We start from the raw sequence: 17,504 nt of genomic DNA, 5'->3' as shown, positions 1-17,504 counted from the left end.
AAGTGGTGTGATGTCATCATGGTTCCGTACCTGGTTTCTGTTTTCAGTGTTCTACTTTCTGCTTTACAAGCAAATCCCGCTTTGATGCAGCCAAACTATTAGAAAAACTCCCGGTCACTAATAAAAACCTATGTTTTTTTTAATTTATATATATATATAAATAAAATATGAACGAAGGACAAAATAACTGAGCATTACCTTGGGTCTTAAAAATGTGGAATTGACAGCAAATGGAAGAGTGACTCAAAAAGGTTTCACAATTTTATTGTAGTTTAATTTCTTGTATCACACGTTAGACATCAGGAACAAGGCCTTTACCAGAAAATGTGTAACCGCAGAGGAAAATCTCATACAATCGGACGTACGACAGAATCCTCCGCCCACCAGGATACCTCCATCCTCCCCTAGATTTCATCAAGTGGTTGTTTTGGAGATATCCTGCTCAGGAACCAGCAGACAGAGAGATGCAACATTGACAGTAAGACGTCACTTCTTTCATTTTAGAGTAGCTAAATTGTATCATCATACAACCATAATACAAAAGACAAATACACATCCTAAGATTTCAAGCTCTGAAGGCGACCACCTCATAAGTTCTCATCCATGTTCGATCATTCAACCAGTTGAGGGTCGCTGGGGGGCTGGACTCTCTCCCAATAGCCCTCCGAGAGGTGGGGCTCAACAGGGACGCCATCCCACACCTCGTAAGTTTTGTAAAACTTCATTCAGGCAGTAGTAATAAGAATAACTCCACTCAGGATCTAGTTGTTTTGACTTTTTTTTTTAAATTCACAAATCTTGACAAGTGGGTTTTTGAAGCTTTTAAACAATGCAACTCTGCTATGTAGCACGTTGTGACACGAGAACCTCTTCAAAACAAACACGAGAAACTTTCAACAAGCAGAAAAGAAACAAAACAATTAAAGCAACAATCAGTGATGAACTGCAACGACTTGACTCTGTGTGTGTGTGTATTTTAGACATAAGCTCGGCCTGAATCTGGATCTGACTTGGCTGTTGCCGTGTAGACCTTCGTTGGGTTGTTTCCATAGTAACCACTGTAAAGCAAGAGAAGAAGTCTGTGAGTGTTGAAAAGAAAAATTTCTTTATGACACCAAATCACCTTGAAGAGGTGTTCCTACCCTTTTTTGCCACCAGGTGACGCTCTCTTACAGGCGGAGCAAAGCAGACCTCCTCCTAGCATGGCCAGGCAGGCTCCGCCCCATCCCAGGTAGAGGCCGACGCCCAGCTCAAACCTGAAACCCAAGAGGAGAGTCAGGCTTCGCCGCAATGGCCGTCAGCGCCGCGGAGGAAGTGGAAGCATCTCATGGTGCAGGAGTTCATCAAAAACTAACAAGGAAATTCACCGGCTTCCTCTAAACCCTCAACATCAGCTTTTTCATTTTACTACACAGTACTACACTGTATAATACTATACTACAGGAAACTACTACAGCAAACTGCGATACCTCATGATACTACACTTCAGAAAAATGTACCATACTCTTACACCACATACTACATACACATTCTACAATAAAAAATTACTATACGGCATAATACTATATTACAGAAAACCATACTATACTATACCACATACTACTCTTCTGTAGTATGTATGTAGAAATCTGTTCTATACTATTCTATTCCACTTAATACTATATAACGGAAAAGTATTATACCCTATAATGCTATACTACATAAAACTATACTTTACTATGTGAAACTTTATGCTATATTACTCAAAACTATTCTATATGATACTATACAATAAAATACTATATTACATAAAACTACTATACTATACTGCACTATACTCAGTTATGGTATACGATACTCTAAGATAGTGTACTTTTATATACTCTGCTCTACGATACTCTTCGGGTGTGTCCTGATGGCGAGTTTTGATGATGTTTTGATGATCGCCAATGACATCCTAATTCGTTACAACCCCCCCACACGCACACTCACACACACACACACACACACACACACACACACACACACACACACACACACACACACACACACACACACTCATGGCTGGATTTGGTTCAAACCTCACATGGTTGATAAACGTTCCAGCCTGAGGATACCTACAAGTCAGTGTGGGCCCTAAGCGATAGCACCACCTGGTGGTTACAGGAAGTACGTCAGATGTAACAAACATCATCTGACTGCCGTCAAAACTGCACTGCTGTCTTCGCCTGATGTACAGTACGGAGAGTGCGTGTTCTCTAGTTCCACCTGGTGGGTGCTGGAAGTAGCTGCAGCACCACACACTGGACGTGCTGATCTACTCCTTAAGGTCTACAGGTCTTAATGTCTGTGTAACATTCACTGCCACTGGACGTGACCAATATGCTGCAGGGCTGGCGGACATCCGTCCCCAATGACTGACCTCACGCCGCCGTTGAATGGGTTGTTGAAGTCCTCCACGACTCTGAAGGCATACCAGGAAACCGCGATCATGCAGCTCAGACCTGCCGACACAGTGAGTTGCATCCATGTGGGTGTTACTACAGCTCATGTTGTAATGGTTCAGTTCCAAAGACACACCTGGGGGCAACCTTCTCAGCTACACCTGTGCAGTCTAGTATGGACTGTTTGATTGTTTTATATCCTTATTTATGAATTCCGTCTCATTACAGTCCTTAAGTTTGTATTTATTTATTTAGCACGTATCTAAGTGGGGGGGGGGGGGGCGGCACGGTGGTGCAGTGGTCAGCACTGTCGCCTCACAGCAAGAAAGTTCAAGGTTCGAGCCCCGGCTGGAGCACGGGGTCTTCCTGTGTGAGCCTCCATGTTCTCCCTGTTCCTGCGTGGGTTCTCTATGGTACTCCAGCTTCCTCCACAGTCCAAAGACATCAAGAGGGGACCAGGTTAATCCAGACTCTAAATTGACCGTAGGCGTGGCTGGGAGAGCCAGTGGTTGTCTGTCTCTATGTGTTGGGACCTGTCCAGGGTGAACCCCGCCTCTCACCTGAAGGCTGCTGGGATAGGCTCCACCCCCCCACCCCACCCTTAACAGGATAAGCAGTAGAAAATGGATGGATGGATGGTACATTCCACAATCAGCATCTGGACTCATTCATTATTAATTGATACTTCACTCAAGAAGTGTTGGTTTTTATTTTTTGGTGTTTTTTTTTTTATGACCACTTACTTATTACACAGTACTACTAGAGTAGTACTACACAATACTACTACAGAAGTACTTCACAGTACTACTGTGAACAAGCGCAGAACGAGAAGAGTTCTAGTTCGTTTTAGCGTCCACTACAAGTGTTTGTGGACTGTTGATCATTCGTCTGGATTAGGAAGACGTGGACTATACCAGACCACGACCTGGAGAGTTTTTGAGCAGACGTTTTAGCCGTCGGCCTCCATTAGCTTCCAGCTAAATATACGTTGCTGGCTCTTTCTGCATCCAGGAGTTACTATGAAGTCATGTAGGAGGGAGAACATCTTATTGAGTTTAAGACTCCTATTAGTGAGTACTTGGAAGCCGGAATACACATTTTGTGTGAAGTACCTCTGTAAGGGAAAAGATGTGTTATAGTTTTTTGTTAGCCACTCACCAGCAAGGAGGCTCAGGATTCCACCGGTGACGGCGATCTTGGCCTTGGATTGGTCGGTGGCCGAGCCGATCTTGATGCACTTGAGCCCGAGCAGAGACACGATCATGGAGGCCAGGCCAAGCAGCAGAGCGATGATCATGAGAGCGCGGCACGCCTGGACGTGACCTGCAGGGCAGGAAACTTTGTTTTCACACTGAACACTGAATCCCAAACCCAAACCCAAATTTAGAAAGTGCCTCATTTTGGTCCACCCTGATATTGAATGGGTTCCTCCTGGGCCTCGGCCCCACCCCTCCACCAAACTTGGAGAGAATTGGCCTTGGTAGTTTTGGCGAAATCCTGCTGAACAGCATGTCTGGTGGTTATTTGGTCTTGAGGGATGAGAACTTGTTCCCTTTTAAAACCAACAGAGGCAGAAGAAAGTGGAAGTCGTGTCCGAGTATCCAGCCTCAGTGCTGCAGTTACTGATTGACTCATCGTGACCTCTCATCGCCATAAAAACCCGCGGTGCCTCTTTATGGGCCTCCGGGAGTTTCAGCAGACTGTAAGCTGATAAAACAACAGGAAGTGGTTCCATGGTTCTCGAGGATGTCGTGTTTTCAGGCAGAATCCAAATTCAAAAAGTCAACTTAGCTGAAGTGAACGTATCAGTTACAGCCAATCGAACAGAAATGACTTTAAAGGGCTTCAAGCGGCGAGGGAACCGAGACTCCAGTGAAGGTCCAGAAGGTTAAAAGTAAAATAAGTCAAACACGTTTCTACTTCCCGGCAACGTGTACCAAGTCTCCTGGCTTCAAGTCATCTTATTTTTTTTTGAATACTTTTCAACAAAACTGCAGTTTTTACACACAAACACACACACACCCACACACACACACATACACACACGTAAGAAGAACTGCAAAATCCTTAGAACATGGTAGCGCTGTGGATCAGACTTGACAAAGCTCAGCAACGCAAATACCACTGATTGCAACGTTGGTCGCAGATGGCGAACGGCCTTCAGGGGCGAAACCTTTGGACGAGTCCCTCCGAAGTTGTGACCTACGTTATACTGGCCTAGTTTCTGTTCAGATACGATTTTAATGAAATGCAATCCAAAAAAAAAAAAAAAAAAAACCCCACGGTCCGCTTCCAGTTTGAACCATTTGGTTGTTGAAGTGTCTTCAATTTGATTGGGGACTTTTCCTCGCTCTGGTCTGGAACTGGACCTCTTTCGAACTTCTCTGCTTGACTCAGTGTCAGATTTTTTTTTATCGTTCAGGGTAAAAAGAAACGATTAATGTCGTTTCCATTCCAGCTGTAGAACGTGGAAACTGACAAATGCCTCTCATCTCACGTTCCTGCTGACAGCGAACGCACCGGCCCGCTTCTTCTGGTTCGAAAGCTTTGTAACCTTTTCCTGTCCTTTTTCGGCCTTCATTACTGAGGTAAGCGTCGCCAAAATGACGTAAAACTATGAGGTTGATTTTCCTCAAATTTGGTCGAGGGGCGGAGCCTGGGTCAAAATGGCTAAGTACATTTTTTTTTAAAAGTCACAATTTTTTTGTTATTCTTTTTGCAGTGGTTCAAATATGAAAGTTTCACAGCTTCAAAGAAGACTTAACAAGCCCAAAGAAATCACACGAAGAGGTTTGAGTTTGACTTTTAACACGGAAACTGGATTTTTCCATGTAAAAACCTTCAGTATTTCAAAGAGAGTCAAATGTCTTGACTCTGTCCCCGCTGAGCTCAAACCATTCGTCAAACATAAACCTCTCACCAGGCAGAGAGAGCAGCGACTCAAAGTCCCGACACTCGGCGAGGCCGGCGCTGTTCTCGACGCAGGAGTGCCACAAGTTCTCAAATTCTCTGAGGGAGATGATGACGCTGCCGGACACCGTGGAGATTTTCCAGTAGTCGTTAGCCAGCGACGCGCCGGTGACCAACCAGCTGATGATGCACATGACGAACCCGGTCGCTTCCACAGCCGTCGACATGGTGGCAACGTTTCAGAGGAAAACACTCAAAGATTCCACAACAGTCGAAAGCAGCTTGGTCTCACTCTTTCATTCACACCTGGTGATGCGATTATAACAGGAGGACTTTACACCCTGATGGGGGCCATAAACACCTGGGTGCCACGCCCTGAAGCTGCCCCCCCTCTCAGTATCGATCATCACCGTGGCGACTGAGTCCGCAGCCACACCTTAAATAACCCGCCAATCCATAACAGGAGACCTACATTCACACAGGAAGTAAATATATATGGAACTACAACGGCACCGCAGCAAAGAGTCATCAGGTGAAAGGTCAGCGGGGACGTCGGCCCAGCAACCTGTGTCACCCATGACCGTGATGTCACTTGGGAGAGATTTCCTCCTTTAGTCATCCGTAATTCAAATAAATGCTTTTCAAATCTCATTTCCCCACCAGAAAACCTGTTGGCTCAACCGGAGCACAGGCAGGTGTGAGTATGGAGGCGGAGTCACTTTCTGACCCTTCGCACATTTCACCTCCGACACTGAAGTATTCTGGGAAATCAAAGCTTGTGCGTATGCTGTGCTACTCCAATCCTTCCAGGGAGTCTCGTAGTCTCACCGTTCTTTGTTCACATTTGATGCCTCCCTCTTGACCGGATGCTCGTTGACACAATACGTCCAAACTAGTCACTGACTGGGGCTCAAGCATGGAACTCGAAAAAAGATGATGGCTGTCAAAGGTCAAAGGTCACTGTGACAGCTCCAGGAGGTAAAACCCGGGAATAGCGATAAGTTCTTGAGCTCTGAGCACAAGGAAAGTCACAGTAGGATGTTCTCTACAGCAGAACATCTTTTCATCCAAATAAGGAAGTCCAGGCCCCGCCCATGCCTCACAGGCCCTTTGACTGAATGACGCGCACAAGTGTAGCCAAGACCAGATGGTATGAATGCGTGGTTGTGACCTTCAGAGAACACGCCGTCTTCTGCTCGAATCTATTGAATTAATATCACAGCAGAAGCAACTCGAGCGTGTTGACTGAGAGACGGAACCCAGGAGGCCAGGATCAGGAGCCAGGTGGCTCGTTTGGGTTTATGGTTTTATGGTCAGCGACAGTAAATATTTGAGCATCATGAGAGTCCAAAGTCTGACACGCACACACACACACACACACACACACAGACACAGGTTCCGTGCTGGAGGTCCCCTGCTGCTCTGTTTGGGGAGACTTTCTGCAGCATGTTACAAGTGAAGCGTCTCGGAGAATCTAGTCGCTGATCCTGTTTCAGAGTTGTCTTGACTCGTAACGGATCAAGCGTTGACATTTCGACGTAAACTCCCCCGGTGAACGCATGGCGCTCGGGGAGATGATGATCCTGCTCACGGACAGGCGTCGTGGAGCCAAAGCCAAAGTGAAAAATCGTCTGTTTTTGACTGTTAAATGTTCCGTGTCAAAGTGTCAAAATCCCCACAAGAAAACCTCCTCGACCCCCTACGATGACGACATCAAAATATGAAAAAAACAAACATGTAATTTCTTATTACCAACAGGTGGCGCTATGTCTAATCTGCCCCAACATTTAAGAGTTCTTCATGTCCCAGGCTCCGCCCCTCCACCAAGTTTGTGTCACGCTCTCATGTAGATCTTGTCTGATTTAGTCCTGGACTCTAGTTTGTGTCATGGAGACTTTAGTTTTGTGTTTCTGGCTTTTCCCCTGTTTGTAGTTTGTGTTCCTCCTTGTGTTTAAGTTCCTCTTGTTACTTCCTGTTTTATTTTGAAAGCTCTGCCCTCCTGTGGCTTTGTGTGCTTTTTTTTCCCACCTTTTCCCAGTGTCTGGTCAGTCGCAGCTCTGTTGTTCCTCCCTCCTGTTCTCCACCTGAGTGTTGTTGTGTGATTGGTTGTGTGTGTTTCCATGTGTGTGTCTGACTGTCAGAACCCCCCCCCCCCCCCGTTCTGTTTATGTTATGAACACTCATAACACCTCTGTTCCCGGCATTTGGATCCTGCTTCCTTCGTTCGCTTAAAAGTTTGGTGAAAATCTGCCTCATAATTTTTTACAAAGAATATACACATATATATATATATATATATATATATATATATATATATGTGTGTGTGTGTGTGTGTGTGTGTGTGTATATAATGATAAAAACACTCAACACACAAAATTGGTGAGTGCCACCTACTGCTCCAGAGGCAGACCAGTGATACAGCAACTCCTCCGTAGTTCTCGCACTGACACAAATATTCTAAGTAGGGGCACAAAGGTGTTGTAACCATAGCAACAGCAGGACTACTGTAAAGGACAGAACAGCAACCAGTTTATCTGCCAGGAGACAAACCGAGGGACTGAACTAGTCACTTCAGGGCCGGGGCAGCGGCACTAAAGTTGCCAAGAAAGAGAAGCTGCGTCAGGGTGTTTCAGGTGCAGATTTCTGCCGCCATGGGCACACAATGAGGGTGAGGGGACAACATGTGTGTTGCTGACGTGTCTCACTGAAGAGTTTCATTTTACACACGAGCCATTGTCCTGGGAACTGGGACACAATTGCCCAGCGTCTGTGTGCAGCAGGACTGGGAACACTGCTGGTCCCGCGGAACCTCACTGGTCGTGCCGGATTCTTGCCCAACGTCGGTATGAAACCTCAAAGACTCAGAAATCTAACAGGCTCCCCAGCAGTTCAAACTGACAGCTGCGGAGCTTCTGTAAGTGTGTCAGGAGTTTAGGAGGTAAAGTACAGCTGACAGCCGATGCCTCCAGGGAACAACAACAAGTCCGACCGGCTCCACAGACCAGAATCCCTCCTCAGCATCCAGACACACCAGCTTTCAGATGCAGCAGACACTGAAACGAGAGACACCACGCAACCCTCGACTGATTCATCAAGCTGTAACTATTATGGTTTATTTCAGCGACGGGATCCACACAAGCTGGGCCTGACATGAGCCGGTTTGGTGCTCCGCGGTCTTGCAGAGGAACGCGCCTGTGATGAGTCCAGTCTGGAGTCTGCTGCTGTTTCTGGTCCAGCTGAACTCGGCAAACGGTGAGTTCCCTCAGATGAGTTGAATCTGCTTCTGATGGTAAGAGAACCAGGACAGTTCAACGGTTGTACCCGTTTTGTCGTTTACAAGCTCCATAAGAGCCCAACAGGAAGGGGGAAACACAAAGTGTGTCAGGATCCCATCGGTTCTCGCAGGGTTCTGGCAGGAACCGCCCGCTGTCATCAGCCTGTGCTCACGCTGCAATCATTAACTGTGGGTTTCATCTCGGTTCGCTGGTGATGTGACAGATTCCTATCTCAACAGTTCCTATCAACTCACCCACCAACTGGTTCTGTTGTGGTGTGGGAACCAGTTTGAGTCAGATAAGACCCCCCAACCCCCCCCCATTTTTTTCCCACCAAAAGGATCTATTTTTCCGGTACGTTAGAAGGTTCATTCAGAACAATCTCTCAGCTTCCATCAAGGTTTAGTCCCATTTGTCTGCTGATGCTTGGGAATCCCTACACGTTGCGGTTGTGGATCACTGGTTCTAATTCTGGACCTCCTCATCGCTCCATTGGCGATGGCTTTCCTCACCATGTATCCGTGGCAACGTCTATCATCGGTTTACATTCGCCAAATGTCTTAAATATGCCGGTTGAATTGAACCTGTAAGAGGGAAGACCCACTGCCGTGACTCCTGCAGCCGAAGAAGGTGCCTTCTCCCGAGGTAGGGGCGAAAATAACGAGGCAACAACGAGGTTTGAACTCTGGTTCCCATGATGGAAACAAGCGTTCCCAGTTCCAAGTGAGAGTTCCTTTGGTGAAAAAAGGGTCTAAAGATGGACTTCAGGGATTTCATTGTGTTGCGGTGGTGCAGTCGAAGATAGACGGCTGCATCCTGGGCTGGTTCCCTTTGATAGCTCCGGAGAACCGGTTCAAAAACCTGTTCCCTGTTGAGCAGTGAGAGCGTGAATGAAGCCACGCAGCCATTCTTCTCACCCATGAATCATCCTCATTAACTCTAGAAATATTTCAAAAGTTGTCATGTTGCGAACCCTCATGCGGAACTTGTCGCTCCGGGATACCCGACAGATTTCTCCTCTACATGTACAGACAGCGCCCGGGACTGACTTCAGAACCCACGGCTCCCAGACTGTCCAACGTTCCAGCTGTGAACAGAGCTTCTACTTCCACACAAACCTTTTTTCTTTCCAGTGGTGTTTGTTTTATTTTCTACGGGGGGAAAAAAAGAACAAAACAACTTTTCTTTCAAAAGCTGAGAAACAACATAACAACGCAAGCTGACGCGACGCGACCCGTGAAGAAGAGGGCGTCCACAGGCGGCCGCTAGCGTCGCCTGCTGGTGGCTCATGTTTGTTGGGGTGAATAAGACTCACTTTGGTATCCATGACGACAATGATGTTTTTCTACCTCAACCCAAACTCATAGATGTTCATGTCGTCGTTGTGTCAGCAGCCATGTGGCAAACGTCTTGGTCCTGTAGCTTTTACATATTGTGAGATTTTCAGCAAAGCTGGACTCTTCCAAATCACCATCGGAACGACCTTCCAAAAGGTCATCCAGGGTCATTAAAGGTCACCAGAATGATGAGAGTGAACATCACATTGCTGCGTCCGCAGATGACCCGATGCTGCTGGCCCCCACAGGAGTCGACATGGACTCTGTCAACATGAGACACGTGCTGAGGTGGCGGCCCCCGCAGGCTGTCTGCAACACAACGCTCCTCTACTCCGTCCAGTATCAGGGGTAAAAACCAGATGCACGCACACACACACACACACACACACACACACACACACACACAGGCACGCACACACGCACGCACACACACACACACACAGGCACGCACACACACACACACACACACACACACACACACAGGCACGCACACACGCACGCACACACACACACTCCTGAAGATTTATTGCCCTTTAAATTAATGTGATTGATTATTTGATATTTTAATGACATTATAACAATAATTTACAAATGAAATAAAGGATCCAAAAATCAAGAACACAATAAAGAACAGGAATCTGGAGAACACAAACAAAACAAACAAACCCAGCATAGCAGAGAAACTATAAAGTCCTTTGGAGACATGATGCAACTTGGTCCCACTTCGGTTCATTCCTGGCAAGACAACTTGTCAGTCTGATTGGTTTTTGGTTCAAAAGCTGTAACTTCCTCGATTAATTAGTGGCTACACATTAAATCATGGGAACAACTTGATGTAACTTGTGGCCACAAGATGTTTTTGTTGTCTACGTCTAGTCTTCACGCGTATGGCCAGACTAACCAGGAACATCTGAGGATTCTTCACACTGATGTCCAATTGGACGTTGAGTCGAACGTTTCCTGAAGCCTCGAGGGAGAAAAAAAATCAGGCGTTCATTTGTTCAGCTTCCTCCGCCACGTTTTTCTTGAGGTTTGTGGTCTGTTCATGCACGAGCAAGTCTGCCGTAGGAGAGCTGATGATGTTTGTGCCAGACACTCTTTTTCTCTCTGGCTGGAGCTCCTCTCTGCAGCTCCTCCTCTGGACCGTGGGATGTTAAAACCACATCTTCCCCTGCACTCAGGATCTCTCAAACTCTCCCCATACGCGCCGGCTCAGGATCTCACACTCTTCTGACAGGTGAACTCTGAAATCATTCACCCGCCCTACCGGTCCCTGCTCACCTTGAACAGCTGTGGGTGCTGGCATCTCCACCCTCAGTCCCATCGCTGTCAGCAGGTGTCATATATGTGGGGCATTTATCTTCTGAGTTGTTGAGTGTCTCTGCAGCTCCGTCACAACTGCCTCAGCTGCTTACTGAGTCCCTTTTCTGGCACTCAGCAGCAGGTCGAGGCCCCTCAGTGCTCATAACATCTGCGTTGATAGCAGTGCCTGACAAGCCTTCCGGCGCCCCAGTCAGCACCTCTGGCTGACACTCAATCACATGCTGAGCCACAGGAACCTGTCGGGCAGCTCGCCTCCTGGTGCTTCTGATAGTTTCTGCCATTCTTACTCGTCCATTTCACCCCTGCTGCCTGAAGCTGAGCGTTTCACGCGACCAGGAGCTTCATTTGATGAGCATGAAATGCTCATGTCACACCGTCTCCATCCCCTGTGCCCTGCTAGCATGACTGAGGTGCGCCGCTCAAATCAGTCTGCGTGGCAACATGAACGTCTCCGTGCAGATCGAGTTTGACCAACAGTAAAAAAAAAAAAAAAAAAATTCCAACTGGAGGACCAGTAAAACAGTTTAGATTTTGATATAGTGGCTGATTCTTTATATAAATTAAAGCAGCAACACACAAAGACGGAAGAAACTGGTGGTTTGCCGCGTTCCCACGAAGGGATTTTGATGCGCATTCATCTTTTTTTTCATGGAAACAGCAGAATTCCCCAAAACTCCCCCAGATCTATAAACATCAGGCAACCTGTTGCGTTTTGCTGTGTTTCCTCTGCTACGCCGCCTGTCACAGCCATCGTAGAGTTGCCTACTCCGCCATCCTCTGACGCCATCTTGCTAACCTGGTTTTGTCACTTTTGCGGCTGAAATTCTCATTTCCTCTTTGGCAACACTTCTTAAATTCCCGTAAAAAGTACCTGAACTTCTTCGTAAACATGACGACTGTTGAAGGCCTTTCAACATACAGGATATACATATGGGTGTGTGTGTGTGTGTGTGTGTGTGTGTTTGTGTATACAGCAGTGTTTTATCTGTCAGCACTTTGAACTCGTGGTTTTGGGTTTTCCTCTGACTGACTGGTTGATTTGGATGCAGTCACTTGATCGAGTCTCTGGTCACGTTTGCACGTGTTCACCGGTGAAATATGTGAGACGTGCACGAGGCGAGCAGCTGATCTCATCGCACCGAGAAGAGACACACCTGTCGGGGGCATTTTTGGAGAGCGGGTGTATCTCTTGTCGTGGCTTCTGATGTCATTCCAAGAACGTGAGTTGAGGTTTAAAAGGCTCCGCGCCAGATGAATTAAAACCAGGTCAGCGACACGCCTGACGTCTGACGGGAAGGTAACGTGAGAGGAGGAAGCAAAGGTCAAAGTAGTGTTATTGTCATTCCTGCTTTTTTTTATAGTAAACACCAAACTGAAATAGGAAGAATCATCAGTCTATGTTTATACTGCACCATTCAAATATGAGAGATATACAAAACAATAGAAGTCTGTGGACTTAAAGTAAAATCTTCATGAAACAAAGGTAATAAACAATACTAACCATAAAGAATGAATATGAGTATAAATAAAGTTTTATTTTGGTTAAGCATATACAAAAACAATCCCACCAAGGTTTGTGAAAATATAAAATGGAGACATGATGACACACGTTGAGGCTGCTTCATGTAACCCGACAAGTGACACATCATCTTAGAAAGTATGTTTGAGGAGGGTTTTAAAGAGGAGGTCAGGTTCTGGTTTGGACTCTCTCAGACCTCCCTCTCGGTCTCGGTCTGCGGCCCTTGACTGAAGACCAATGATTCCATTGACGGTTGATGATCTGTGTCTCTGATGCTCCTCAGGGACTTCGAGCGGATAGTCCGCGGAGACCAGTGGCTGAACACTACTGAGTGCCAGCAGATTACCCAACCTAGCTGCAACCTGACGCCAGACCTGGGCTCTGACTCGGACTACAACCTCCAGGTCCGAGCCCAGTGTGGGTCGAAGCTGTCGCCATGGACCAAACTTAATCAACTTTTCAACCGCAGAGACAGTAAGATCCACAACACTGACAGTACCAGAAGTTAAATACGGCGGTTCGTCTCCGCAGGAGGACATGTGTGATTCAAGTTTTCAATCATGAAAGAAGCAGGAGGTTTGATTGGTGTGATCTTGGTCCGTCAGCGGTTCTGATGGTGCCCACAATGATGGTGTCAGTGGTGGGTGATGCCCTTGTGGTGACATTTGACAAGGTTCCTCTCACGGCCTCCATCAGGGTGACATTGTGGAAGCGAGGCGATGAGCAGCAGGTCAGTACTTTCCTTCTTTGTCCTCTTGAAAATCAGGCTGGATATTCTCTCTCTCTCTCTCTCTCTCTCTCTCTCTCTCTCTCTCTCTCTCTCTCTAGCCGATGGTCTACACTCTGCCAGCCGGGCACACCGAGCTGCACGTCGCCTCCCTGCAGGAGACAGTTGAGTACTGCATCCAGGCCCAGATGTTCCTGGATGCTCAGTTCCACAGCAACAGCACTGGCACTGAGTGCGTGTCCACTACAGGTAAATACAAACATGTTCACACAGCACCAAGGTCCCATGTTCCCAAACTGTCCTCCTTTGTCAAACACGTTTCAAAACTTTAGCTTAGAAATCCAACCATGTATCCAACCTCACTCCCCAAGAATGACAATGGAATGTCTGCCGGATTGGATTGGACCCAGTTACGTCCACGGAATGAGGCAATTTTCCAGCTTTTATACAAAAATAGGATTTATGAAAATCTCCTGGTGGACCTGGATGTGCACGGACACCTGCGGGAGTCAGAATTCAACAGGCAGGAGCCGAGAAACAAGGAGGCCGAGCTGGGACACGGAGGCCACAGCTGCTCATCAGGACCCTAGAGTACCCTAGAGTACAAGGTCCAAATGAGCTCTCTCTGCCCAACTCGACGCCCTGATTCACATTTGATGGAATCGGAGACTGCAGCGACATTCTTTCGCTGCATACTGAGCATGCGCTATGAGCAGAGCTACTTCCTGTTAGCCTTCTGCTATCATGAATGAATCCCGTGTCTCTTCAAGACTCTCTGAATGAGAGTTTAGTCAAACGAGTCAGCCGAGGATGTGATGTCACTCAGACTGTTTCTTTGTGGTTTCCCTGCAGGTCCAGATGATGCGACGAAGAAGCCAATCCCGGTGGTGGTCACAGTCGTCATCATGGCGGTTCTCTTCTTCGCTGTGTTTTGGGCCATCGTTCACTACCGTGCCAACACCTCCAAGATGTATGTCAAGAATGCGCCGCTGCCGCCCTGGCTGGTCAGTCCCACAGCTCATCCATCAGATGTTTCAGTGTCACACAAATCAAAACCAGACTGACGGTAAAACCTGGTGTTAATTTCGAGGTAATTTTTCCAGCCTGGTTTTTAGAAGGAAGGAAATGCGAAGTTGCTGCGGTGACCGAACCAAGCATGGACTCTTGAGAAGAAACTCCAATGTTCAGCTTGTGTCTGTTGGCTCGTGTGGGTAGACGCGAGTCATCAGTGGAGTGTAGGCCCATGCGTCTGGATGCTTCCAAATTAAATCCCCTCTTTGATTAACGGCAATTAATTCCTCAAAATGATGCGGAACTCCAAAGTTACCTTGACAGGAAGACACCAAGCCAACGGTGTTTAAATGGCTTGTTTACTGAGCGAGCGTCGGACCAGATCACGACAGTCTTTTTCTCAGACTTGCTGTGGAATCATCCTGTAAACGAGACTGTTTGTTCCGTAGACCGACGGCGTGGAACGGCGTGTCGGTATTCATTGTGTTGGCTATAGGGTTTGAAGGGTGAAGTTGGCAGCACGTTGACGACCAGATCTAAGGGTTTCATCTCGTCCCTGCTGCAGACTGACTGGGACATTCAGAGCCCGATGAGCGTCCAGGAGGAAGAGGCCTGTGCTCCGGTCTGCGTGGTGGTCAGTGACGAGACCACGACCTGAAACCGCTGGGACAAAAAAACCCATCAACCTGCTGAACGTCCCTGCACTCGGTGGAAGAAGGAAGTCCCCAGCAGATGGTGGGGGTGTGGGGTGTGTTTGACCTCCAGAAGTTTGAGGTTCTATTAGAACAAGCAGATCCTTCATACACAGTTCTTAAGAGCAAAACTACACCTTTATTAGAGGTTTTTGTGAATTAAGTTTTAAGTGGGAATTTCTTTCCCTCTTACAAAGAAAAAAGCAAATTATTAAGTCAAAAGAACAAAAATGAACCTCTAAATTTAGAAAAAGGAAGAAAAAGGGAAAAAAAAAAAAAACATTAACATACAGAAAGAGAGAAATGCTGAATACGCATCATCATCCGTGTCCCTGTCAGGATATATTCTGATCGACTGTGTCCAGACGCGCTTGGGCCCGTGGTCGCGCCCTGCGGGAAATTCTGGTGTGTAGGAATGAAAAAGGTGTGTGAGGTGGAACAAACAAGAGTTTAGAAGCAAGCACAGCCACACAAACAGCCCCATGAAGGAATGAGTACTCAGCCAGGTTGACGAGCACTACTGCCCCCTTGTGGTAGAAAACAAACCAGCAGCACAGACACAAGTTTCTTCTGAGGTGCAGGGTGATGATGCTTACTTGTTCACTCGCTCACTTACCCATCACTTTTCTATGCTGCTTATCCATTAAGGGTCGTGGGGGGGGGGGGGGGGTGGAGCCTATCCCAGCTGACATTGGGCGAGAGGCAGGGTTCACCCTGGACGGGTCGGCAGTCCATCACAGGGTCATCAGGAGCCATAGGGGCTCAGTATCTTGCTCAAGGACACTTGGACATGGAACCACTTTACCTCCGAACCACTGCCCTCACTTACTTACTCACTTTCGTATTTTTCTCGTGTTTATTGGGCGTCAAACAGAAAAGGTGAAGTCCAAAAGTTGTTTTGTTGTCAGTACCTAAGCATTTGAATCTCTCAGCACAACTCCTGCCGTTATTAACCGATAGCAGTGCTTTCTTTTTCCCTCTAACCTTCTTGTTCAGTCTTTTTTTTCTCTGAAATCAGTTTTTAGGACTGCAAACCTTTTCTGTTTGATCACTCGGTAATTTTATAAAAGTTACTTCATATAAAACATGTTGTTTTTTTTTTTAACTCAAGAAAGATTTCAGTTGCTACACAACTAATTCACCTCACACACTTGTGTTTGTTTGCTTATTTTTAGAAAATAAAAGAAGAGCTTGTTGGTAACATCTGCTTGGCTATGATATCATAGCCTTAATTCAAGGCTTCATGTTCGAAGAAAACTGTTTATGAAACTTTTATGGATTTTCCTTTACAACTGATCTGTTTTGTATTCTGTCTGACCTTTGACCTGGACAGTGCAAAATGAGTGGTCCTGGATGCTGGTGTCAGTGACATGTGAATTATTGTTCCTGTATCACGTTGTAGTGTTTTTGATAGTTTTTATTTTTTTCATGAATTGAGCCGGTGTGAATGTAGTCGTTGGAGTGTTAAAGTGTGTTTTTGGTCACGTGACGGATGAAGTTTCTGCTGATATTCGTCACCGCTGAACTCAGCCGTTACCAACGCAGATCACGTGACCCCTCAATCAAATCAATAACAAATTAACCGTAATTAAACGTTGGTGTGAGAACCGCTTTGATTCTGCTGCCCTTTTTTCCGCGCCACACTTTTAGGATTCCAGCCGTCGAGTCCGCTTTCAGTTTTTAGTCCAACTGGTGTTGCTATGGAGACGGTCACGCAGGTCAGAGTGAACCACAGCAACTTGTAATTTGTAATGGATTACATATAGAAAGTAATCAGCCCAACAATGACAATTAGATTAGATTAGAGTTTTAGATTCGATTAGAGTTTTTATCAAATATCATCATCATAATTTGATATGTAACGTGTGTGTGTGTGTGTGTGTGTGTGTGTGTGTGTGTGTGTGTGTGTGTAATCTCCTGTGTAATAATGATGATTGCTGCAGCTCAGTAATCCACCTGTCTGTCTCCTGCTGACAGGCAGAACAGGTGGATTACAGGTGAACCGGATCAAACCGGCTCTCAACCTTCAGCCGTCTCCGCAGCGTCTCTGGATGTCAAAAGTCCGCGGTGGCTTCTCTTTTTCTCCTCCCGCTCCTGTTGACCTCGCTCCCCTGACGGCTGCTGATCCTCTGAAGATTTTACGTCCACAAATACATTTACGTTATAAAATAAAAAAAATTAATAAAAAAAACATGCATCAACCTTTTCCAGAACTTTCACCCTGGTTGTTGGTCACGTGACAATTTCCCGTTACCGAAGATCTGTGCATGTTGGATTTTCTCCAAGT

At 46.5% G+C, this 17,504-nt stretch overlaps 2 protein-coding genes across 5 annotated transcripts; one reads left to right on the top strand and one right to left on the bottom strand.

The window, feature by feature from the left end:
• Positions 1-361: 361 nt before the first annotated feature.
• cldn15la (claudin 15-like a) lies at positions 362-5,593 on the bottom strand. Its single transcript, XM_086205064.1, has 5 exons — positions 5,344-5,593; positions 3,582-3,746; positions 2,402-2,483; positions 1,143-1,256; positions 362-1,058 (listed from the first exon to the last, which is right to left on the bottom strand). The coding sequence occupies exons 1-5, from the start codon at positions 5,558-5,560 to the stop codon at positions 977-979; spliced, it is 660 nt and encodes a 219-aa protein (XP_086061190.1). The 5' UTR covers positions 5,561-5,593; the 3' UTR covers positions 362-976.
• A 2,573-nt stretch (positions 5,594-8,166) lies between these two features.
• Positions 8,167-17,429, top strand: il20rb (interleukin 20 receptor subunit beta). 4 transcript variants are annotated; one of them, XR_015115922.1, is made up of 7 exons: positions 8,167-8,585; positions 10,167-10,293; positions 13,071-13,261; positions 13,393-13,763; positions 14,367-14,518; positions 15,091-15,273; positions 17,195-17,429. XR_015115922.1 is itself a non-coding variant. In XM_086204374.1 (7 exons), the coding sequence occupies exons 1-7, from the start codon at positions 8,531-8,533 to the stop codon at positions 15,181-15,183; spliced, it is 891 nt and encodes a 296-aa protein (XP_086060500.1). In that variant the 5' UTR covers positions 8,167-8,530; the 3' UTR covers positions 15,184-15,864. The 4 variants fall into 4 exon arrangements, 3 of the variants coding, with proteins under 3 accessions (XP_086060500.1, XP_086060499.1, XP_086060501.1); XM_086204374.1 differs by lacking the exon at positions 17,195-17,429 and having other exon boundaries at positions 13,393-13,517; positions 13,616-13,763; positions 15,091-15,864; XM_086204373.1 differs by lacking the exon at positions 17,195-17,429 and having other exon boundaries at positions 15,091-15,864.
• The last annotated feature ends 75 nt before the right edge of the window (positions 17,430-17,504 follow it).

This window comes from Aulostomus chinensis, chromosome 5, assembly GCF_037954235.1.
Source record: "Aulostomus chinensis isolate RoL2024-O1b breed Wild chromosome 5, RoL_Achi_v1.0, whole genome shotgun sequence".
NCBI classification, from domain to species: Eukaryota; Metazoa; Chordata; class Actinopteri; order Syngnathiformes; family Aulostomidae; genus Aulostomus; species Aulostomus chinensis.
This window is presented reverse-complemented; position numbering and strand designations above follow the sequence as displayed.